Consider the following 23,625-nt stretch of genomic DNA (forward strand, 5'->3'; position numbering starts at 1 on the left):
TGTGTTTTAGATTATATTTTCCCAGTGAAATCACTGGAGATCCCACTGTTGAACATGGTAGATTATTGTGCTTCATTGAAAAGACTGTTGAATTGTCATTTCTAAATCCATACAGTGCATAGGTGAAGTCTTTCTTCATGAGACAAACCTGTGGCCTAATACAGGCATAAAGACAAAAATGCTCTCAACTTATTTTGTAAATTCCATTCCTTATATTCCATTAAAAAAATAAAAGAAGCACCCTTAAATGCATTTTTCTGCCCACTGAGAGCAAATTTACCTTTTGTGTTCAGTAGAAAATAGTGCATTGTGAGAGAAATGAAGTCAAGAGTAAGTTTTTTTCCTTACTTTCTAGCCAGCAAGTGTGAAATCCTGTACTGGGTGGCTGAAAAGTTGAAAGGGAAAAATAAAATAAAAACCCTTTTACCAGATGCGTGACAATTTAGCTGCCAAATGTGCAGAACATCTGTAATGTTTTTAAAAAGAAGGTAACCAAAAGTAGGGGATCAAGGGCACATGTTATTGGAATTGCTTTGGACAAGTTTGTTGCATCTGTTTCAGAGTAAGCCTTTTTTTCTTTTGAGTCTAGGATGGCTGACTTAAACAGGGAGTGTAGTTATGGAGAGGTGTGGTCTAGAAGAGTCTTAAGGAGATGAAGATCTGTCACAGTGAGCTACACCAACAACAGGATCTTGACCATAAGCCTTGAGAGTGAATCAGCTGGGTTCTGAATAAGAGTCTTAGAACTTCATGTAGGGAACAGTCTGCTTGCATGGCTGGACTTGTAGGGATAGAGGATTGTGTAAGTAATGTTGCCTCAGAAAGGGACCAGAGAAACACTTGTTTCTTCTTTTAATGGATGCACCCTTCTGGCTGATTCAGTGCAAGAGGCAACAGCAGTATTTAAAGGCAAAGTTTATTTGGCAAAGAAAAAAAATAATCCAGAGCACACATGTACACTAAAGATGGATTTGAAATGGACCCTGCCACAGGTTGTGTGTGTGGTGCTGAGCATCATTCATTCATACTATTTACATTTGCAGATTCTGAGCAGGTACAAGGACATCTCAAGTGGTAAGTATAGGCCTCGAAGTAAGAACTCATAGAGAATCAAAAAGAAATAACCATCAGTTCTCACTGTGCCTTAAATCACTAAAATAGAAGCTGAAAACCACATGCATTTTACAAGCAAGGGTCTGCCACTTTGGAAGGATTTCCTCACCCAGGAGATGTTAGCAGGTAGGGTTTTTTCCTTTGTCCTGTTTCTGTCCTGGTATTCTGCTTGGGAAATATGAAAAGCAGGTTTGTTTTGTGACTGATTAAAGTGTCACTACATACATGAGACCAAAACCACAAGAATCAGAGCTCTTGACAGGATCAGTGCATTACAATGGACACTTGTCCATAATGATACAGCTCTGGTTCCATGGACATACAAACAGTTCTGTCTGTGGCTGATTCCTGTGCAGAACAAGCAGGCTTTGCTGATGCTTCAGTTAAAAGTATCTGGCTCTTCCTACGTAATTTCTATCCTGACCCTGCACAGTCTGACTAAAAGCTGCCAAGTCCTGGGAACTCTCTTTTTGATTCAGTGGCTGGTCAGCATGAAGCAGTCCTGACTGGAAAGGGACATGGATTTTGTAATTTTATGAGGATGTGAGAGAAAGGGAAGGAAATGGAACGGTATTTTTTTGCCATTAAAAGCCTTACATTAAAAAAAAAAATCTTCCCAGAGTAGTTTCCAAAATCTAGGGGAGGAAAGTATGGTACTTCTTTCCTTTTCGTTAGAAGGAGAAGTGGATTTTTTTTTTTTTCATTAAAATCTACAGGAGAGGGACCAGCTAAAACATTTTAATCTTTGGGGTTTTGCTTGGTCACATTTTTGAAATGTTGGGAAAACCTTGATTGCAGTAAAGGATGAATTCTGTCTGTCTGGATAGCCCTTTTCACACACACCCCTCTGCCTCCAGCAGAGGAGGAAAAGCAGGTGGTAGGTGTAGGTCAGTCAACACTGGAGAGCTCTGGGTCCTGCATCTACAGCAGATATTGGCCACTGCATCCATGGACACCTGCTCTGGGCTCCCTGTCCTGCTGCCATGGCCAGGAGAGCCACACAGCATGGTGAGTGCTCTTCTCTTGGCCCCAAAACCAACTGCCCTTATGCTGATGCGGGGAGTTCCAAGCCCCCAGTCTCACAGTATTTCCCCCAAGGCATCGCTGTTGGCCCCAGGGAGACAGTTCACAACTTTTTAAGGTGAAGCTGTCCTTTAGACAGACCAGTGTCCCAGGTGTGTCAAAACAAGGTGATAAAACCACAGTTGCTCTTGAAACTGCCCTCAGAATGTCCCAGCTTCAGGTGACACGAGAGCTCACCAGGACTGCACTGGTAACCCACAGAGCCAGTGGTGCTCTTGCTGCTGGTGTGTGACACGGGTGTCACAGCAGAGCTTCTCTCAGTCTTCTGCAGAGATCAGGTACTGAGGGTTTGTCACATCCAGGTGCGAGGAGGGTGGCCTGTGCATGGCCTCGTTGATCTGTCCTTGCACAAGAAGGAGGGCTGTGGCTCTGCTCATGGTGCACCATCAATTTTCCTGCCCTAGTGCCTCAATTTTTAGCTGGAAGAACCTTTCCAAAGCTGCACGTGATGGGGCTCGTGATGGTGTCAGGCCAAAGAGTGAGCTAAGTGTATTCCAGGTGTGTTACAGATCAGGAGCCAGGACACTTTTTGGCACTGCCAGTGTCTGCACTGATCCACACTGGGGATAAGGTGGAGAAGAGTCTCTCTTGTGGCAGGCCCTGGGCCCAGCCTGCATCACCTGCCTGGAAACATGGGTGATTCTGAGAGCAGAAGCAGTGCTCCCTACAGCAGAACACAATTCAGGAAAACAGCATTCACATAAAAGGTGAAACAGGATTTTAGTGAGTGATGGAAGTCCAAAAGAAAGGATGTTGCTGATTAGGCAGTGCAATGCTCAGGTGCTTCAGCTGATGCTTCTTAGACCTTCTCAAACCACCTGGGTAATGTGAGCTGGCCTCCTGGAATGCATCTTTGATGGTGGGTTTTTGGAAAGTAGAGGAAAGAAGGAAATTTTAGATTTCTGGCCAGGATGCCAGGGCTTCAAAGGTAACCTTTCTGTTGTGGTTGAGGCCAAATAAGACCTGCCTTGAGTTTGGAAGAGCAAAGATGTATGGCAAATCAAGCAGTTTGGGGTTGAGGGGGAGGAGAAGATATTAGGGTTCGGCCAAAGCTTTCCAAAACTGTGGGAAGTTCAGTCAGGTAGAGATGAAAGCTAGCAAGTTCCTGTGCTTATTGGACCTGCTGGTTGAGCTCCACTGCAACCCAAAGCCTGGCCCTGCCCTGTGCTAGAAAGAGCAGGATGCATTTGTAAGGCAGTTGTGAGAGTCTCCTCTCCCCCACCCTCCACCCTCTATGTTAGTCAGGGGGATCCTGGGGCCTTGCTGTCTGTCTCCACCCTCGGGGACCTGGGGAAGCACTGCTGTGCTTTGGCTGTGGCCTGCCTTTCTTGGGGCTGCTTATTTCTTTTTGAAGAGCTTGCGGAAGGAGCTCCGGAACCCCCCCTTGGGCTCGTGCCGCGGGTTGTGGTCGCTGAAGGATGTTTGCTCATTGTCATCCTTCTGGCAGAACCTGGTGTTGTCTTCTGCATGGAGCTCCTAAAAGGGAAAAGACAATTTAACCAGCATTTGCAACCTCACATTCTTGTTCCCTTCTCTCTCTTTCTATTTCTCTCTCTCTCTGCTAGGAGGGACCTGGTGGGTGAGGAGGTGCTGACAAGTCTGGGAAGCAACACTGGTACCTCTGCAGAGAGCTTGTTGCTGGCTCTAGGGCTGAGGCACTGACAGAGGAATAGAAGGATAAGCATTGTTAGAGAGAGCTGGAGCCTTTCTTGCTAAGCTTTTTGTTTAGGGGAAGCTCATTGGCTTCTTTTGCCAGTGAGGGAGCAAGCCAGCTTGGACAGTTGGAAGAACTTCCCACCCTCTCCTTTCTCCCCTAGGAGAGAGGCATCAGGCTTTGGAGCTGTGATAAGGTGTGAAAGACTCTTCTACTGGCTCTGCTGCAGCATGGTTTTATATCTCTGGGGCAAAAGGCTTCATTAGCACATACACCTTGTGGTAAATGTGCCACTAAAAGAGCTGTCCCTCTTTTGGGAGAGTGCCAAGCTCCTCTCAGCAAGACTCTGGACAAGACCCTTTTCTCCAATTCTGCCCACCACTGCCATGGTGATTTCCTTTGCACTGTGGGGAAGAACATGTCCTGCAGTTCTGGACAAGCTCCACATCTGCACCCTGCTGTGGGCCAAAGTTCTGTGCAGGTGAGTGCCAAAGAGCTCATTGCCCCCTTTCCCTGGGGTGCCTGTGTCCCCATGGCTCTTCTCCCTCTGTCTCATCTCCCCTGTTCAACCTTCTAACCACCTCCTTCACTCACTAGGCTTTTTTTTCTTTTCTTTTGAAGTTTCCTTGCTGCCTTTTCAGTCAGGCTGTTGGAACCTATCTCCCATCATCATCTGCATCTAAGCACCTCAGAGCACCCTTGGCCTCTACTTCCTTGGCTGTCACAGCCCAAAGCTGCCTCTGAACAGTCACTGCAAGCTACAGAAACATTGCTCCTGCAGGACCTGGTGTCCCTGAAGGGTTACAATGCTGTTTGCCATGTCCCATCTGAGGGTCACAGTTGCTGGGCTCTGTCTGTTCTCACACAGTTTGGCATAGGTCTGCACAATCCAGGCAACAAATACAGGTGAAACAAAACCTGTGGACCAGATCCCTGCTGGTGTAAATGGGCTGAGCTTGGCCAAGTCATGCTGGTTTACACTGGCATGACTTATCCAGCACTTACCCAGCACTCCTCACAGCAGGTGGAAAGGCACCTGTTTAACTGGGTGCCAACCACGGCACTAATTTTGAACAGCTTTGTGTAAACTCTGTGACCTGCTCAGAATATTGACCTGGGGGAGAAGCTCAGGGACAGTGGAGACACACAAGAGGCTACCTTGTCTTAAAGGTGTTCTAGCTCAGCCAGCTGTGCACCTCAACCCATGCTTGTCCCGGGGGAAGATGTGTGTGAAAAGGAGCTGTCTTGTCCCTCCCTTGGGCATGTACATGCAGTTAAAGTCTTGGAACGTGTGGGCTTGAAAGCTGTTTTGGCATGTTCTACTCTAACTGTATCTCAGATCTTTCTCCTGCTGCTGCTGCTGCACCACCATGTGCCTTTTTTTTTTCTCCTCCTATTTAAGCCTCCTTACTTCCAAAAAGCTCGGTTTTTCACCCGCTCCTCTCTGTGGGGGGAAGTAGCTCCTTTGGGAGCTTCGAGATGAGGCTGAGATCATGTGAGGCTGAACATTCCTGTCCTGCTTCTGCTGCAGACGGCTCCCACTGCTGCTCCGTGTGCTGTAGAGTCTGGTGCTCACGCCCTCCGCGCTGCGCGGCAGCTCCTTCAGGGACCTGCTCAGCTGCTTCCCTTTGCTGTGGAACATCTCACGCTTGTAGGTGCTGCTGCTCACGGGAGTGCAGCTCTTAGGCAGTGGCTGCAAGGCATGGTCTGTCCTCTCCGGTTCTGAGGTGAAGTTCACAGGCCTAAGGAAGCAAATATCCAGGCTGGACTCGGAAGAGGCTGGGGAGCAGTTCTCAAAGAGAGCAAGGTTTTGGAAGGTGTCATCTTCGTAGGGGCCTGGCATGGTGAAAACCTCCCCAGGGTAGTCAAACTCTTCGTAGCTTGGTGCAAAGTTCCTGGCATCCTGCAGCAGTTCCACGGAGGTTCTGATGGCTCTCTCGGTGTTCCCCACCGCGTCAGCCGGTGGCGCTTCATACTCCATTTCGGGGATGGATTGCAAGGGGGCTGTCAAGGCCTTGAGTTCCTGCTCTGTCAGCTGAGAGGAGGCAAGGATGTTCTCTGGCCTCTCGTGTTTTCTGCTTTCCATCTCCCAGTCAGGGGGCTTCACAGCCTGGATGTTCTCCATCACTGTCGGCTGAGGTTTCTTCATCTGTGGCATCAAATGCCTTAGAAATAAAACCAAAACAAAACAAAAAAACAGACGGAAGTGGAATACTAAAGGATGACAGAGGCAGCATGATAAATTCCCCCACCCCTTCACTCCCCCAGCCCTGTTGTGTTGATTTTATGGCCAAAAGGTACTCTCCTGTCTTGGAGAACAGTAACAGAGGTGTCTCTTACAGAAATGGCCTGGCTGGTTAGGAGGACCAAAGTTGGAGAGACAGTAGCTTTGAGAGACTTGTTTATCCAGTAGCTTTGTCTGACTTTTGTATTCTACAGCATGAAATGAATAGAAACTGAGATGAGAAGCCAACTGCTCCCTCTCTCTCCTGCTCATCTGCATTTTAGATTCTAACTTTTCTTCTCTCTCTGTAATGTAGGAGCTATGCTTCACTTTCCTGTGGTCTGGTTGTCTTTTCAGGTGGACTGGGTTTCTCCCTTGGGTAAAGTGACTCTGTCCCCAAAATATGTCAGGAGAACTTGGAGGGCTCCTGCCCTCCATGTGTTCCAGCTGAATCTTCAGCTCAGGATGCAGGTGGGGGTGGTGCCAGCTGAGGCTACCAAGGTGGAGACCTGGAGCAGTCTGTGAGAGGAGGGAGATTGACTTGTGCAGTCTGGGGAGAAGGAGGCTAAGGACTAATCTATAACATTGCTAACAGAGGGGGACTTGGAATGATGCAGCCAAACTCTTGTTAGTATCAAATGAGATAAGAAAGCACAATAGCCACAAATTGCTGGCATAAGAACAAAGGTAAGTCTAGAGTGCTTCTCTGATCATCATCTCCTTTGGCACCTGTCAGGCTGGAAATGGCCAAAGGGGAACCATTTGAGGAGTCACTGAGATCACTTGGCCTGTTCGGCCTGGAGTAGACTGAGGGGAGACCTCATTGAGTTTGCATCTTCCTCATGAGGGACAGCAGAGGGGCAGGCATGGATCTCTTTGGTGACCAGTGACAGGACTTGAGGGAATGTCTTGAAGTTGTGTCAAGGGAGGTTTAGGCTGGATATTAGGAAAAGTTTCTTCACCCAGGGGGTGGATGGGCGCTGAACAGGCTCCCTAGGGCAGTGGTCACAGCACCAGCCTGACAGAGTTCAAGAGGTGTTTGCACAAAGCTCTCAGGCACACTGCGTGACTCTTGAGGATGGTTCTATGCAGGGTCAGGAGTTGGACTCAATGATCATTGTCCTTTCCAACTCAGAATATTTTGTGATTCTGTGAAGATTTCCAGGTAGCCCTGTCTGTCTTGACTTAGTCTTGTGTCTTTTTGAACCCATTTTGTACTTGTATCTTGTGATAGCGAATCACATCTTTCAGTTATGTGCTGTGTGGAAGAGTATTTTTTTTCCCTGCTCTGAGACCTTGGTCCTGTTTCCCAGCTCTTGTAATGTTGACAGTGAATACTGCAGAGTGTAATTGTGCTGCACATCACTGTCAGGCCTAAACAAATTCACATCCTCCCTAACGTAGTGCCTTAGCAGGCAGCCCTGGCTAGAGCTCTGAAACATCCCCTGCTTGTAAACCACACAGTAGGGGATAGCAGGATGGAGACAGCCCTTCATCTCTCTATTCATATACAGGGAGTGGTTTTGGAAATTACAGCCTGTAGCTGCCTGGTGTCACTGGCATGATGTGGGTGAGGAGAGAATTTTCAGCCTACTTTGAAAGCTGCCCACAAGGACAACAGGCTTACGGGGTGGTTGTGCCAGAGGAAGGTGCTGCTGGGAATGACTGGATGGCCTCTTCAGTGTGGATCCCACTGTCTCGCATTGATGCTGCACTGGGTGTTGGAGAAACCTCCTGGCTTGTACACTGGGAGGTGAGACCTTTGTACAGCTTCACCAGGGATGACCTGAGGGAGGAGAAATCCATCGTCGGGCTAAGAAATAAGGCAGGGAATGAGCACGAGCATGTAGAATCACAGAAAACAGGACTGGGAGGGACCTTAATATTCCTGTTCACCTCTGCCCACCCCAAGGAAGAGCCTGTTCCACCTATTCTGCTCTAGCCAGCAGGGCATCCTGCTTTCTGTGGTGTTCTTAATACCCCTCCTGATTGCAGTCCCTCCCCAGCAATCTGCTCCAGCCCTCTACCACCCGCCATACTTAGAAGCTTCCCTTGAAATTTGATCTTGTCCTACTCCTCAGGTAAATCATCATAAAGAGCAAAGGCAGATTCTGATGTTTAGTAAAAGCCTTGATTTCAAGGAATTGTTCTGAACTGCACCTTGAGAATCTACATTCAGGGTAATTTCTGTCATAGTTCAACTCAAACAGGTTATGGAATAAAATAACATTATTATTCTTTTGGGAGTCTCAGTCCATAAGGGAAACAGTCCTCACCCGGGCCTGGAGCTGCCAGAGCTAAATCCCCGCGTGTTTTCCCACTGGGGAATGACTTTGCCACCAGCTTAAGGAATCAAATTATTCCATGAAACATGTGGCTGCTTTATTTAGAAGGATTTAGAAGTGATTTTTCTTTTGTTCTCAGAGTTAGGCAGAAGGGCCCACCCCAAGTCTGACCTCAGTTTGGAGGGCAAATGCCAACAGCAGTTCTTCTCCAGCATTCAGATGCAAAGGGCCCTGTTTTACTTCAAGAGAGCAATGTGCCTGTTGATCTTGCCTGGACCTAAACCCCCTGTTTGCCAGGCTTCCCCCACCCCTCCCTTCCCTGGTGACAGAGAGAACGAGCTGATGTTGTGCTTACTTCTTCAGCTTTTTCCTCTTCTGTATCAGCAGGTCTTCATTGCACTGGAAGAGGAGACTGTAGTGTGAGATGAAAACCCGGAGGCGCTGCACGCACACCAGCAGCAGGTAATAGTCAGGGTGCTCTTGCTCCGTGAACTTCAGGACATTCTGAGGCACAGAGGAGAGCAGGCTGTTTGGAGGCTGTCCTGACCCTTTCTGGGGAGAAGGCACTATTGGAACCATGGGTTAGGGCTCTGCAGTGCTCATGGCAGTGCCCTGGGGGAGCTTTGTTAGGCACCATGAGCTTCTGAGGGACTTGGATGGGGCCTGCCTCCCACTAGTCCAGTGCAAATGCACAAGGAACCGCTGTGAATGTAATCACGGGATGCGTGGGTGATGCACTGGTTGAGTTTAGCTTAGGGTGAATAAACCAATGTTTTGATTTACTAGGGCTTGCTTTCTGTGTATTTGCCTTGTCGGAAATGTTCCAGTATAATTCAGATAAGCCTTCTGTGAACCAGAACTCTTTTTATCAGCCATCTCTCTGTAGGACAGGTTGTTGGGCCCTAGGAGCCCTCTCACACGTGTCACATCTCTGGCCTCCTCTTTTCCCAGAGCAGCAGAGCCTTTGGCTTCCCAGGGGACAAAAGCTGTTTCTGTCAGGCCAGTTGGAGAAACTGGCAAATATAAACAAGCCTCATGTGAAAAAGATAAAACTTAAGCTATTATTAGGTGGCTTTCCCTTTAAAAGTTGGGTTTTTTTTTCAAAGAACCCACTGGATTTGTCAGGACCCTATACCTGTACAGGCCCAAATGCCAGCTCTGAGTTAAAAGTCACCTGATGTGATTAGAGTTAAACAACAGAGTTTCCATCCTGGGGCCCTACCTGCAGGTGAATAAGGTATTCAGGGATTCGCTGGACTATATGAAAGAACAGAATGTAGAGATCAGACTTGATTTCTTCTTCTACCTGAAATAGAGAAAGTGACTTAAGAGTCTTTTCCACCCATAAAACACATCTCCTTCCAGATGGTTCTGTGGTTTAATGAGTAGTTATGCTGTAAGGAGTTAAACAGTTCACAGGGGCACACCAGGCATTTAGGTTGGGGATTATCTACTAGGGACACTGAGCCTAATAAAGTAGGGGGGCACATTGAAAGTGCACTAGTTAAGTTTCAGTGAAACCCCAAGAAAACACTGTTGCTCAGAATAAAGTTCTTGGTTTAGGCTCAAATTAATTGAACAAAATGAGATTGATTCTAAATTAAAATATCTTGGAAGCAAGCAAATGGGGTTAGGTTACTGCACTTTAAACTACCTTTATATTTAACTTTCCAAGTTTAAACCAAGAATCCAGAACCAAATAGCTGAAGCTGAAAGTGAAGACTCTTTTCTCTATAAAGGGCTCGATCCCTCTGTTTGGATGAGTCCTCCATTTTCCAGGAGACAGTTCCTGGAAAAGACTGGATAGCATGTGCATAGGCAAGCTTTTGGGAAGTTTAATCTGAGACATTGTTTCATGGCACACCAGAAAAGCTGCTTTGGTTTCAGACAGTGGGGAAGGTGTCAAAGCTGCCTTTTGTAGATGCCAGTCAGCCATGGCAACCTCCAGGAAAAAGAACAAGTAGAGTGGCAGGAGAGTCCTCTCTTGTGCAGGCATAACAGGAAGAGATCCAGGCTTGCATGTTGCCATTACATACTGGGAAGCAGGCAGGAAGTTTACCTCCTTCAGGATCACCACGTGGATCAGAGAGATGCATTCTGGCAGGTCCCTCAGGTAAGCAACATAGTAGTCCAGAAAATTATTCTTACAAAAGAGAAAGAAAAAAGAACACACAAACTTAACAGAGCCAGCCAAACTATTAATTCCCCACCATCACTGCTGGAAGGTCACCAATGCAGCAGAGCTGCTGTTTCACTTCTTCAGGCCTTGGAACTTGTCAGGAAAGTCTGTTCTATAAAATGTGTTCAGCTGTTGAGCACAGTGTGTTAAGCTTTACTGCAGGTGGGGAGAGGTAGAGAGGCTGGGCAGTAAGAAGCTCTTCTTATCTAAGATTCCTAAAATTTATAAAGTATCAGATGAGTTTTTACACATCCCTGCTGCTCACCAGGGCAACAGAAGTGAGTGCAACGAGCCATATGGGCCTCTGCCTGCCCATCTGCTTGTCAGAACTCTGAGAAAGGTGTATTGGGGAAGGGGAGCTTCAGAACCCCTCTCTTTTCACACCCTCACTGGAAATACAACCATTCAAGCTGACAAGGCTCACGTGCTGCTCCTGCAAGCAGGTCTGGCTCTCATGTAGTTTATGGAGCTGTGCTACAAGGCTGCTTGCCCACAGGTGGGTCTGGCACGTGGGATCCCTAAACACCAGAGAGGCTGCCATGCCCCAGACTGTGCTTCAAGGGGGCTACTGAAAGGTCTTCTCTTCAGGCCACAGCTGCACAGCACAGCCCCTCTGTTCAAAGTGTCTTGGTTCACCCACATCTCAACAAAACGTAATGAAACATGACAGAAGATTCTGGAGAGGTCTTTAACATACCTCATCATTTGTCAGCTTTAGGAAGATGTCTCCTAGGATCCCTTGTCGTGGCCAGCTCAGGACTCTCTCCTGGAGAGCATGCAGTAAATCCACGTGCTGCTGCACCAGGAACCGCAAAGAGTTGGGGAAAAAGCTGCTGGGAGACCAAATCAGACTGGTTACACTGAGCAAAACCTCATCCCTAACAGGTGAAATCTGCTGAAGTGGGCATTCCTGAGTGCTCAGCACAGCCTTGCACATGTAATAGTGACTGCACCTATTATTGCTACAACAGCACAGGTATTACTGACTCCTGTGGCTGGAGCCCTGGCTGCATTGGAGGGCCCTGTTTTGGCTGCTGTGTACATGCAAGTACCCTCTCCAGCTGGCTATTAATAAAGTGTTTTGAAAGCTCCTTAGGCTTTCCTTGCAATGCATTGAGTAGCTGACCAGAATTAGCAGCACTAAAAAGCCCCAGGCAATGCTGCTGTGGCTGATGATGCAGAACCATGGCCCTGAGCCATCCCACTGAGAGCTTGGAGGAGAGCTCCGCAGCTTTCTGTGTTGTCCTATTTGTCAGGCCCTTTCACAAGACAACCCACTGATGCAGAGCTGGTCAAAATGTGCTACTGCCTTTCTGCCACTTCACCTTGATTTCACCCAGAATCAGAAAGAAAATGGTGGACAAGATGCAAGGGACAGGCAGGAATGTCTTTAATGACTGCAGAAACCTCCCAGTGCCTCCAGTTTTCAACTAGGAATAAACTAAGTGTTCAAAGATCTCTGTGTGGATGTAAGAAAAGTTTGTGAGGTGATAAGGCTGACTGAAGAAAAGTCTCCAAAAGACAGAGAGCACGTTACATCAAATACCTTCTCTCTTTGGTGCTTCTTTTCACATCTGGCCCTTGCAGCGTGGCCTTGATCTTCAGGATGAGGGAAAGGTTGATGACGTACTTCCTTTCTGACTCCAGCAGCTCCAAGGCGATGTTCTGCCTTTTGGCTTGCAGAAGATAAGGGTAAAGTGTAAAAATAAGAAAATACTGACCTCAAGGACAGTGGCATGTTAGACTGGTGAAGGGATCATGAAAGGAGAAACTTGTTTAAAAGTTATATCAATCACAAAAAGTTACATCTTTTTGTGTCTTTTTTACCCAAAATGTAAAACTCCACCCTGATGCTACAGCATGCCCCAGCCATGACCAGTGCCTCAGTTTGCTAGTTCCAAAGCAGATGTATTTCCCCCTATGAATATAATTTTTTTCTAAGAATAACAAAACAAGCAAAGGCAAAACAACTCATATCAGGGTTTTCCATCCTAAAGAAACCCTGCAGAATGAGCAGTTGTATTTTTCACCCACTTAAGCAGCTACTCTGCTGCAGTCCCATCAGTACTCTCAACCTGACAGGTCTTGGAAAGGAGAAGGGCTGTCCTGGGTACAGAGTGGCTCTGTCAGTCACACAGCCCAATGAATACAAGGGCCAGAGGTCTTGGAGTGTGAGGGCCTGAGAGATTCTCCCCAGCAGCAGAACCTGGCCTGTGTGTCTCCCTCCATGGATGCTGATCACCAACCAGCTCACACCAGCTTTGAGCCTCTCTAGCCAGAGTTTTCTACTCCTTACCAGCCAAAGAGGGTTCACATATTATGTTGTCTGCTGAGCTGTATCTGCTTTGGCCCATGTCCTTGCCTCTCTCTGGTTGCTCTTTGGAAATGTATTCATCTCCCCAGTCCTTGGTGTCCTTGGGCTGCTTCCATACTGTTGATGGCAGATGCATTTTCGACTGCCCCTCTGTTGCCAGGGAAGGCTTGAGGCTGTCATCTGTCTCCATGGCTGCTCCTGCAATGACAGATAGCTCTATGGACTCTGACATCTCAGCATCTCTCTGACAGGTTATGCTGCAGCAAGCAGCTAAGCTGTGTTGCCATCCATTTGAAGCACTGGAAGGTGAATTTGGAGCATTCTTTGTGCTTCACAAGGGCTGTAGCCTTGTAGAGCTAATTTACAAAGGAAGTGCAGTTGGTGAGCTCTTCAGCAGAACAAGGTTTGCACTCTTCCAGCATTTATTTTCAAGCCAAATAAGATCCAAAAATAGACATATGTTAGAGAAGCAGAAACACCTTCTCTTCCCAAGTGGGAAAAGTGGTGCTCTCACTATTCTTTGTCATATCAGGAAGCTTCAATTCTTCCTTTCTGCAAAAGCACTTTGAGTCTAAGAAAGCAAGAGCAGAAAGGCTTTCTCTGCCAAATCCTTGGCGCTGACCACCAGAGACACTTCAGGGACACAGGTTTGCCCTCAAATCTCAACTGCAAGTAGGAAAATGGAGGTACAGGGCAGAGTGAAAGGCATACCTGTGAAATGCCTTCTCTGAAAGCATTTCTTCAGAGCAGTAAAGCAAGCATTCTAATTGAATCATTGTCCTGCTGTCTTTTGATGCTTGATATTTTATTACCTGGGCCTGCTATGACTTTCACACCTCCTTCTCCCATGGGCATGATCCTGGTGTCAGACACTGTTGAAGAACAAAGGGAACTTTAGCAACAGCAGACAACTGTAGAGCTTTCTTCTTCCTGCCAAGCCCTGTCAGTAGGGCAAAATCCTCCAGACTTTCACAGTTTTGCTATGAAAACACCCCTCTTGGACTCTCCTGTAAGAAGGATTTTTTCTGCTGGGCTCTTGTCACAAGTCTGTGTTTCAGTAGCCCTTGCAGACAGATACTGTGGGGTCCCTGCCGTGCTCAGTGCTGTGTGACTGCAGAGGAATGTGAGCAGTCTTGGCTTCTCCTGGCATGCAGGTGCATGTTGGTAGAGGATACTCCACACAGAACAAAGGATGGAGACCTGATACAGAGACAGGGCTGATATTTTGAGTGGAAAGGAGCTTCTTGAAGAGCAGAAGGATGAGACTGGAAAGAAAGGAGCAGTGGGAGAAGTGGGTGAGAAAGGTGGTTGTGCAAGAGGGATGTGAGGGAGAGGGCTGACACGCTGAGAGTGTAGGGCAGAGGAAGGCCACAACTGACAGGTTCTAAGCAAAACAGTAGAAAACAGCACATGAGATCATCTAATCTCTGCCTTTGTTGACATTTTTAATGAATATGTTTTTATTATCCTTCTATCTGAACAGCAAGAGAGTGATAGACCAGCTTAGACCCCCCCCCCCAGACAATTACAGAACTAAAGGCTCTGGTCCATCTCCTTTTCTTTGATTCCAACTTCCAAGTGTTTGGCAGTTGACAGTGTTTTCGTCATCAAGGTGTGATCCTCCTTCATGTGCCCTGCTCCCTCACACAGAAACAAAAATGGGGGCTCTTTTTATCAAGAGCCCCCATTTGGTTCTGTATCTGTGCCACTGGAACTACAGGAATGAAGATCCAGCCTGTATCCCTCTCCTTGGAGGAGGCAAGAAGTGGCTGTTGAGACAGTGTTTGCAAAGCAAATACTTCCTGAACCCAGGTTACCCCAGTGATCTTTTTCTGATTTTTTTTTCCTGAGGAAGGCACTGCATTTACCTCTTCTGTTTCCTACCTTTTTCATAAGTCACGTTGTGTAAAAGACTCGTAAAATCTTCATTAATCAGCACAGGTTCTGGGAGGTTGATGGATCGAAACGGGCTGCCCTGGAGAGGTGTTGGCACTGTCTGTGACCCGTGGTCATCCTTCTGTGCTCTCCTGTACAAACACAAAGAACAAGGTGGTTGGAAAGTCTGAATGCTACAGGTGAAGCTCCTACACTACATTTGTGGCCAACACTGACAGAAATAGGACAACTCTAGCAGAGACCAGGAAAGAAGCTGGCTTTGATAGAATTGGCAGTTCATGAACAATGTTCTGGAAATAACTTCCACTGGCTACAGGAGAAGGTTATTTCAGATCTATTATTTTTCAGAGCATATTTCATCTAATTAAATAGCTTAATTAGCTGAGGGGCTAGCCTAGATTTGCAAAGTGTTTGCATCAAGGCAGCTGTATAGACTCACGATCAAAACTCTCTTTTCAGAAGGAGGCTAATTAGGACCAAGCTGGACAACTGTCTGCTTCATCACAGCATCAGTGTGAGAACATTCTCTGACACTGCTCAGAGGAGAAAAGGCTGGTGACAGGAAAGCAGAGCAGGACTGCACCATCAGGAGCCCATTGAGTCCTGCAAGCATGGAAGGGGAAATTGCAGTGCTGTTGTCTGAATGGTGGAGGCTTCTGACTTTCAAGAGCCCCAGTATGTCTTTAGTGGGTCTCTGTTCCACCAGGCCCTAGTTCTCCAGGGAGCTGCCGGGGGCTGTTTTGCTGCTGGAATCACAGTGAGGCGTTAGCATTTTTCTTCTGTCTTTGCTCTGTGAGGTGTGTGTCTAGGAACCTGGGGTGAACTGAAGCATTTTTGATCATAAACAGGGTTGATACACACATCCAGCCAGGAAAAAAAATTAAGAAATTATGTTAGACAAAAAGGAACAAAATGGACACCACTGCTAATTAGCATTTTCAGGACCCTGGAGTCTGGGCCCTTACTTAGCTTTCATTTTCCGTGATTCCCGCCGCTTCTCTTGCTGCAGCTGCTCAATTTTCTGTTGCATTTCCTCCTGCTTGGCACTGATTTCTTCAATCATTGACTTTGCATCGCTGAGCTCCTCCTGAGAAACAGGCAAAAGCACAGCATTCCCAGAGTGCCCATCAGCCTTACGTGGCACAGCTCTGAGTGCTGGTTGGTGTGCACAAAAGGTGCTTCAGGGTGCTGTGGGGAGTGGCTCTGTGATTAGACACTCTTCCTTTGCAAGGCCAAGATGTGTGACACGTGTTGTGCACAACATGGTGATCCTTAATCCTACAGGCAACTCACCCAAGCCAGCGTGGTGCCACATGATCAAGGTACTGGTGGGAGATGAGACTCAGGGCTTCATCCACCACCCCCTGAAAGCACTGGGAGGACTCCTGCCCCTAATGGCATTTGGAGGTGGACCTTAGGGAGCACATTTCCCTCTGCAGTTTTCCAACATGTGTATTCACATGTTGCACTTGGTTCAGATCCCAGTATAAACTTTTGCCAATCAGGCCATGGATCTGCCGTTTTAGCCTGGTTTCCTAAGGAAATGAGGTCCTCCATATGCTCCCTGTCCATCTTCCCTCAAGCAGTTTCAGCCAACCCCTACTCAGATGTAGAGCTCTGATGCATGATGTTCTTGCACGTTCCATGAACGTGAGCAACAGGATTGAGGAGAAATACTCAAGAGTTTCATGTAAACCAAAGGATTTCCCCCAAGCAAGGAGGTGACTTCACTGGGAGCTCAGTGCCAACATGGGCATGAGGCAGAGCGAGAGCAGCCTTTGCCCCTTCTGTTGCTTGCATAATTCTTTGTATCTGCATTTTAAATCCCCTTTTCCCCTATGACAATGACCTGGGTAACCCTGTGTCTGGTTGCTCTGAGACCTCTCCCATATGTCCTTGCCCTTTTTGTTATCTTCCTTGCTCATCTGGCATCGAGGGCTCCTTTTGCCTGGTGCCATGAGTCTCCCTGTCACAGGGTTAGTAATAGGCTTTTTCAGTGAGCAGCCCTTTTTAGCTTCACAAGGTATTGACTCAGCAAAAACCCCTGGGGAATATTTGCAATAAAAACTATAAAAGAGTTCCTCTGCCCATCTCATCATCCAGTTTCTGCATGGAGACACTGGCTGGTCTAAAGTGTACATCAAGCCTTCTTGCTAAGCTGTCTCTCCAGCCCTTTGTCTTTATCCTCTTGGGCCAGATCAAACCAGGCTGCACTTCCTCCCAGCCATGTGGAAATGTGACTTCAAAAGGTTTTAAGGTTTTGTGTTAATTTAATGCTCCCCAGTGGCTTTGGTTCCTGCAGGAAATGCAGGAGACCTGACCCAGGGAGAGGTGTGGGACAGTGGCCCAGCCTATGAACAGGCCATAAACCCATGGCATGTGCAGCCCAGAGCAAGGGCTGCTTTGTGCCCAAGTAAGTCTCAGCACTGCCTCATGGCTAGTCAAGAAGGCTAAATAGGCCAGAGTGTGGGATACTTGTGAGTTGGAGCAGTGAGGGGAGACCCAAAGCCAAAGGAAGTACCCGAGGTGTATCCAAAACAATTGCTCACTTATTTTCTTTGCAAACAAGGAGCATTGATGGAGACAGGGGAATGCTTCCCTCTGCCAGGCAAGCTCATGGAATGCAAGCAGCCTCCCCACAGATCACACTCCTACCTTGAACGTGTTGAGGGAATTCTTCATCTCAGCCACCTTCTCTTCCATGGCACAGCGGCAGCTCTTGACCTTCTCTTCCAGGGCATACTCTCCATGCTGGATGCGTGACAGCTCCTGCATTGCTTCTGTGAAACCCGCCTTCAGCTCAGAGGCTAATGCCTGCAACTACAGCAACCACAAACAGCTGGGTTCAGTCTCTCCTCCCAGGCTCAGGTGTTTGTGTCCCTGAGGGTCACAAAGGCTGGGTGTAACCCATCCTGTAAGGTGCTGTCCTCTTTCTCCTCCTCCTTTCATGGCTGGGAAACATGGGGAGAGGTTTGCCCCCTGCTGCAGCCTCAGTACAGAGTAGGAGGTGTTTGTCTTGGGCAATCAATGATGTGCCCTTTTCCCAGACTTTTTTAAAAAACTTTTTTGAGTTTTTCCAGGCTCCCTGGCAGTTTGCAGCCTGTCAGCCTGTAGTAGGAGAGGACAGCCTGAAACATGCCAGGAAGGTTTGCAATAACAGCAGCCAGATTATTAATCTCCAAAGCAGCTGAGCAATCAAGAACGTGTCCGGTTTTGAGCAAGTCCTCCTCCCACACGTGCTTGTGGGGCTGGTACTCTCCCCACACAGGTCTAACCCCTTGCTCTCCAAGAGCTGTGGAGAAGCTCTGTCCTTTGCCATGGGCCCTTTCCATGGAAGGAGGCAGCTCTAACTTGTGCTGAGGAGGGAACAGGAGGTTTTCCCCTGGCATACAGTGACGCTGTGCCCACTCTATCTATCTTCTGTCCCTAGAGGCCCTGGTGCTCACCACCTAAGCTGGAGGCAGCCAATGATAGCTGGGTGAAGCAGGAGATGGACTGGGGCAAGCCAGGCTGGCAGAGCAAGCAGACAAGGCAGGTATGGAGGTGGGCAGTGAGGGGGATCAGCGGCTAGCACAGAGCTAAGCAGGGAATTCCCTCTTGGGAGCAGCTCGGGCTGGTGACCCTGGACTCTGCCCCCACTGCTGTGAGCGAGGCTCATCCTGCCTGCACAAAGCCCACAGCGAGGTCGCGGCCCAAGGCGCTTCGGCACAGAGGTTTTTACCTTTACAACAGAAATTCGGCCTAACATCTGGTTATAAACTGAGTCCAAAACGGGAGCACTGCTGGTAAGCGGAGAGCCACCCCGGGAACTCAGGCGCTTGAGTCCTGCAAATGGAGCAGAGATGGCTTCCGATACCTCGGGGCAATGGCACGCACCAGCCTCCTCCGGTCAAGGCTGGCAGTGTCTTTACAGAGGATGTCTGCCTGCCATCCCCACTCCTACCCCAGTGCTCACCCCACAGCCCCCACTCTGAGCTGCCTGGACACACATTTCCACAGTGCCTGGGTAGGAGGAGTGGGACTGACAGGAACCACAGGCACTGTGCAGAGGGGAGCAGGAGGCTGAGGACATCTTCCTTCATCAGGATGAAACCCTGAGCCCCCAAGCCAGCTGGATCTCCAGCCTCCTTGGCAGAACACTTTCCCCCACCCCTCCTGGCCACAGTGTCACTCTGTGACCTGTGAATGTAGCCTGAAGGGTTAGAGGGGCTGCTTAGGGCAGACAATGACCATACTCCTTCTGATATCTCATCATCAGACACCCTAACATATGTGCCTGGAGAAGGGGGAGGGAGATTTATAAAGTATTGTGACTGTGCAAAATCCTAGTACTCCCATCCCTGCTCACAGGTGCTTGACACACTTTCCCCCTGAGCTGACATGGCCAAGGCACAGTCTGTCTGTCAGCCTGTATAAGGACTGGGCATTACACACTGTCCTCCAAGTGAAAAGAGTTCATTTGCTAGATCTGTCCTTTCCAACTGGAATATTCCATTCTAACCTATGCTATCCATTTTAGAGATCTGCTTTAGGATGGAGGTATCACAGCCCCAAGTCTTGCTAGCAGTGGAGCAGTCCTGGAGCTGGCCCTGGAGATAACATGGTCTGGGGAGAATAAGCTGAAAATGAAATGTTTCTGCCCACAAGCCTGGCCATCTCCTCCTCAGATGCTTCCAGAAAAGGGGTAAACTACACAGATCCTTTGAAGGGTATAGGGATGGGAATCATTACTGGTCTTGAGGTTTCAGAGTAAGAAACTGCAAAGCATCTGCAGAGAGTTTGGTGTCCATGTGCACTGGAACACTCTATGAAAGCAGAGTTCAGCCAACATAAGGAAAGACTTGGATTAGAGCCTGGATGAAATATCCTCTGCATCTAAGAGCAGACAGTGACCTGTTATTCTGGAATTTGCTTTTGGCCAATCTCTGCTTTTGTGGTGACAGTGCTAGTTTAGTTTCTTTGTGTATCCATCTCAGTGCTCCAGAACCCAGCCTGAGTCTGTCCTACCCCATATATCCTTCCTCAGCCCCATGCAGCTTGCAGTGGCTGTTTCAGACACTGAAATGCATCCTTGTGTTGCTGCTTGAGGGATGAATGCAGCCAGAAACACCAACCAGCCACAGAGCTTGTCTGATGGAGCAAGAAGTGCTGAAACCCTGAGCAGGTCAGGGTTAGCATAGAGGGGAAATACATTCTTGTTGCATTGGATGCAGAGTTGATCCAAAATCAGGTGAAGTGGTACAGGAACAGCATGTTATGTTTAAACTCTTGCCAAGCATGGTGTAGCTATGGATTTTAGTTTGAGCTCATTTCTAAAAGCAAGCTGTAGAAAACCATCCTTTAAATCCCATAAGCTGTTAAAACAGATGGAAGCCATTGAGGTATCAGGCCCTGCTCATGTCTTGGCCAAGTGACAGGGCTCTGTCTCCGCAGGGATGACCTTTGCCTACAGGACCAGAGAGGTACTTCATAGGTTTGTGACCCTTTGGAAAGTCAAGCCAACTCTTTGCTTCTAAAGTTTCTAAGTGCAACACATACCAAAAAAGACAGATTGTGTTAATTGCTGTTAAAAGACAGCAACAGTTAAACCATAATGTGTTACCCTGGCTCACTTATTCATGGGAGTAAAGATGTAATTTAACGTTAAAGTTGTGGAATTTAAGAAACAATAACTTACATTGAACTAATGCCTAAAGAATAAATGAATCTGCACAGTCATAGGGAGTCTTTCAAACCTGTCCAAAAACTGTTCAAAAAAAGCATTTAGGCATCTAAATAATTTAGTACCAGGTACAGATTTCAGCGCCCATCTACCTTTGGACTGTGGCCCTCAAACCTGACAAAGCAAAGCAGTGAGGCATCCAGTGCCATGTGTCTGTAGGTGTGTCTTTCTTGGGCCCCATGACTCCTATTTCACCTGCTGCCCTGATGTTTTTCTGCTCTGTGTGGAAAAGTCATGCTGTTCACAAAGGGTGCACAGGACTGATGCGGCTTCCTGGAGCCAAGGCAGCAAAACTGCAGAGTCTCCCCCTCTCTCTTGGTGGATGCCAGCAATTTGAGACATTTGTAAAAGACAACAACAGTCCTTGCAGCCTAAAGATTTGTTCAGGCTTTGAAGGAGCCCAGGGAGGATGGTTGTGGACAGCAGATGGGGATGGTTTATGGAAGGAAGGAGTGAGACGGAAAGAGGGCAGCAGAGCCTTGGTGAGCTGGGTTCACCGTCCTGGTTGTCACTGAAAGGATGAGAGGGAGCCCTTGCTTCTCTGAGTAGCTGTGTCCCCACAGGTTTCACCCAGCACTGGCCAGGCTGTCCAGGGCCCTGTCTCCACAGGGATGGCCATTTGCATCTGAACCCATGGCAGCTGCCTAAGTCCTACACTAGAACAGGACCTGCTGTCTGGGAACTTGAGCTGAAGCCTGTCAAAAGCAGGAGAAAACAGGCTCATGATAAAAGAAATACTGCACAGAACAATTCTGCTATTATAAATACACCCTTGAAAAGAACAGAACCTTCTGTGGCCATGAAAGAGTACTGTCTGTGGTGCTTCCCCAGCTTATCTACTGTCCATCACTGCACATCTTTTGGGGCTGCTCTGAAGAAGTAAATAGACATTGTATCTTAAAAGAGGGCTGCCTGAGGACACTGCTTGAAACCAGTCTGGCACAAAGTCCGGTGTTTGACACAAGCCCTGGATCAGATTTTTCTGAGTTGCATGATGCATGCTTTCACCAGGAAACAACTAATTTTTAGAACAGCTCCTGTGCTTAAGGGCAGCACTCCTGCAGCCAAGCATTAGGAAGGGTTGCAGTGCCTCATAGCAGGAAAGCAGCAGAGCTGCAGTGATTTACAGTGGTAAGGAAGCTGGTCCTAGGAGTATATCCAGCATCTATATTCCTAGGCAAGGATGGTCAGCATACAGTCAGAGCAGCAGAGTAAGTACAGAAGAGAAGGATGACTTAAAGGGAGCTGCAAGTACTCATCAGCCCTTGTTCCACATCTGTGCAGTCCCTTTGGGTAACTGCATCATCCACAGGGCCTTGGCTGAAGCAGAAGGGAAGAGCCAGCTGGTGACTGACATGTAAGGATTCATTCAGGTACCCACGTGTCAGCTGGAAAGCAACATGTGTGCATGGTGTTTCCAGCACACAGTCCCAGGTGCATGTTGGATGCACTGTGCTGGACCCTTGGAGCTGTCTGGATTGGAAAAGAGGATGAGATGACAGAAGTGCTGGGTAGCTCATGGAAAGCAGTGCCTTCTCCACTTGCCATGGTGCACTTGCAAGCAATTACAGACATTAGTGTTGCAATGGGGACAAGGGAGGTCTCAAATAGTCTGGATTTCCACTTCAGGGGTATGTTTCCTCTCTCAGATTACGGTTCGACATTGAACCAGACGAGGCATTAAAGTGCTTAAAACTCTGATACATTTCCTGCAGACTGGAAATGAGTAGGAAACATCCCAGTGGAAAGGCTGAAATTACATCTTACAGGATGGATATTCCTTGGCTGTGGACATAGACAACTTTACAGCATCTGTGGCGTTCAATTGCAGCAAAAATGTTAGCCCAAAGACAAGGCACAGAGTTCAGGAGGAACTGATCACCAGGGTTTCTAGCTGGGAGGCCAGACAAAGACATGCAGAAAGACTCAACACTGGCTGCTCTGGATTATCAGGCAAGAGCACTCCATGGTCTGAGGGGCTGGGAGGCTGCCAGGATAACCCAAAGCCCCACAGAAGACTTGGGCCCCAGCTGCATAAGACACCCCTGCTCCATGTCAGTCAACAGATCATTGCTCCTGGGACAGTTCATCAGGTTTGCTGAACGCTCATCAAAGCTCAGTCAGGAACTCTCCCCCCAGCCCAGTGAATTGACATTCTCTAGCTGGTGCTAATGATGTCAGTTGCTTAATTAGCTGAGCTCACAAATCACCTGTCTAAATACAACTGGTTGTGACCACAGAAATTTTACTGAAAGGTCTTTCAACATAAGGCCCAAGATGTGTGATATTTATTCATGCAGTGTGAACGTTTTGGTTGCCATGTTTCTTGTAAATACCTACATTTTTCCTTCAACTTAATTTAGCTTTTAACTACTGCTTATATATTAGTAACTCTTTAAACTCTTGGAGTTATTTAGGGCATTTTGCTCATCTTTACCTGGGAAATCTGTGTTGCAGGGGTACTCACAGGCACACTTTCAGTCCCTCCTGTGGGAATAAAGAACTTCAGTCAATTAAAATGACTTATAATGGCTGCTATAAATAACTGGAACAGAGGGTTTGAAGTCCCTCTTGAGGAACAAATCCATTTTAAAGGACTCAAGTCTCACTTTAGGAGGTCTGAACACCATATCGTCTGTAAAATAAACTGTAGTTATAAAATAGGAATGACTCACCTAAATTCAGATGTTAAATTCACCTTATTTGCTGTCCTTTGTCTGGCCAGAGTTGATCCATGCAAGGAAGTGAGAAAGCTTGTATGTACAATTAGGACTAAATTGCTCCCTGTGTAGTTCTGTGTACCAGCCTTAGCTAACAGGTTTTTTTGGGGTTTTTTTGTCCTAAAGCAGTACTGATCTGTTTCTCTACTGAAACAGTCAATTTTGTCCTCTACTATAACTGTACATATTTCTATTACCTCCACAAAAGGCAAAATACCTTATCTGTATATTTTAAGTTTTATTTTGTCACAATGCAATCCAAGCAGTAATGATGTCTTTTCTAACCTCCCAAAATTACACCTTTTCATTGGTTTTGTCATTCCTGGGGGTTTGTGGTATGGTGATGCCAGCTGATCTTGTACAACTTAACATTGCTGAAACAGACTTAGTTGATGGAGGAGATTATATCTATTTTACAGAAGTATTTTGGACACT

General features: G+C 47.5%; 2 protein-coding genes across 3 annotated transcripts in view; both read right to left on the reverse strand.

The window, feature by feature from the left end:
• The window catches only part of LOC103821325 (serine/arginine-rich splicing factor 7), a 1,055,603-nt gene that overhangs the window by 998,236 nt on the left and 33,742 nt on the right, over window positions 1-23,625 (reverse strand). The gene's annotated exons all lie outside the window — the stretch shown is intronic.
• Window positions 907-23,100, reverse strand: ARHGEF33 (Rho guanine nucleotide exchange factor 33). Its single transcript, XM_050972695.1, has 14 exons — window positions 23,080-23,100; window positions 17,404-17,568; window positions 15,714-15,835; window positions 14,737-14,879; window positions 13,665-13,724; window positions 12,835-13,050; window positions 12,085-12,214; window positions 11,236-11,368; window positions 10,419-10,502; window positions 9,582-9,665; window positions 8,715-8,863; window positions 7,702-7,860; window positions 5,262-6,015; window positions 907-3,672 (listed from the first exon to the last, which is right to left on the reverse strand). The coding sequence occupies exons 1-14, from the start codon at window positions 23,098-23,100 to the stop codon at window positions 3,535-3,537; spliced, it is 2,358 nt and encodes a 785-aa protein (XP_050828652.1). The 3' UTR covers window positions 907-3,534.

This window comes from Serinus canaria, chromosome 3, assembly GCF_022539315.1.
Source record: "Serinus canaria isolate serCan28SL12 chromosome 3, serCan2020, whole genome shotgun sequence".
NCBI classification, from domain to species: Eukaryota; Metazoa; Chordata; class Aves; order Passeriformes; family Fringillidae; genus Serinus; species Serinus canaria.

What these genes read in the sequence shown, in the direction of transcription:
- ARHGEF33 (XM_050972695.1), bottom strand. Translation starts at nt 23,100, where the DNA reads ATGGTGTTCAGACCTCCTAAA. An exon ending in TCACGGAAAATGAAAGCTAA is followed by an intron (nt 14,880 to 15,713) that starts GTAAGGGCCCAG and finishes GTGTTTGTACAG; the next exon opens with GAGAGCACAGAAGGATGACC. An exon ending in ACGTGGTGATCCTGAAGGAG is followed by an intron (nt 9,666 to 10,418) that starts GTAAACTTCCTG and finishes TCTCTATTTCAG; the next exon opens with GTAGAAGAAGAAATCAAGTC.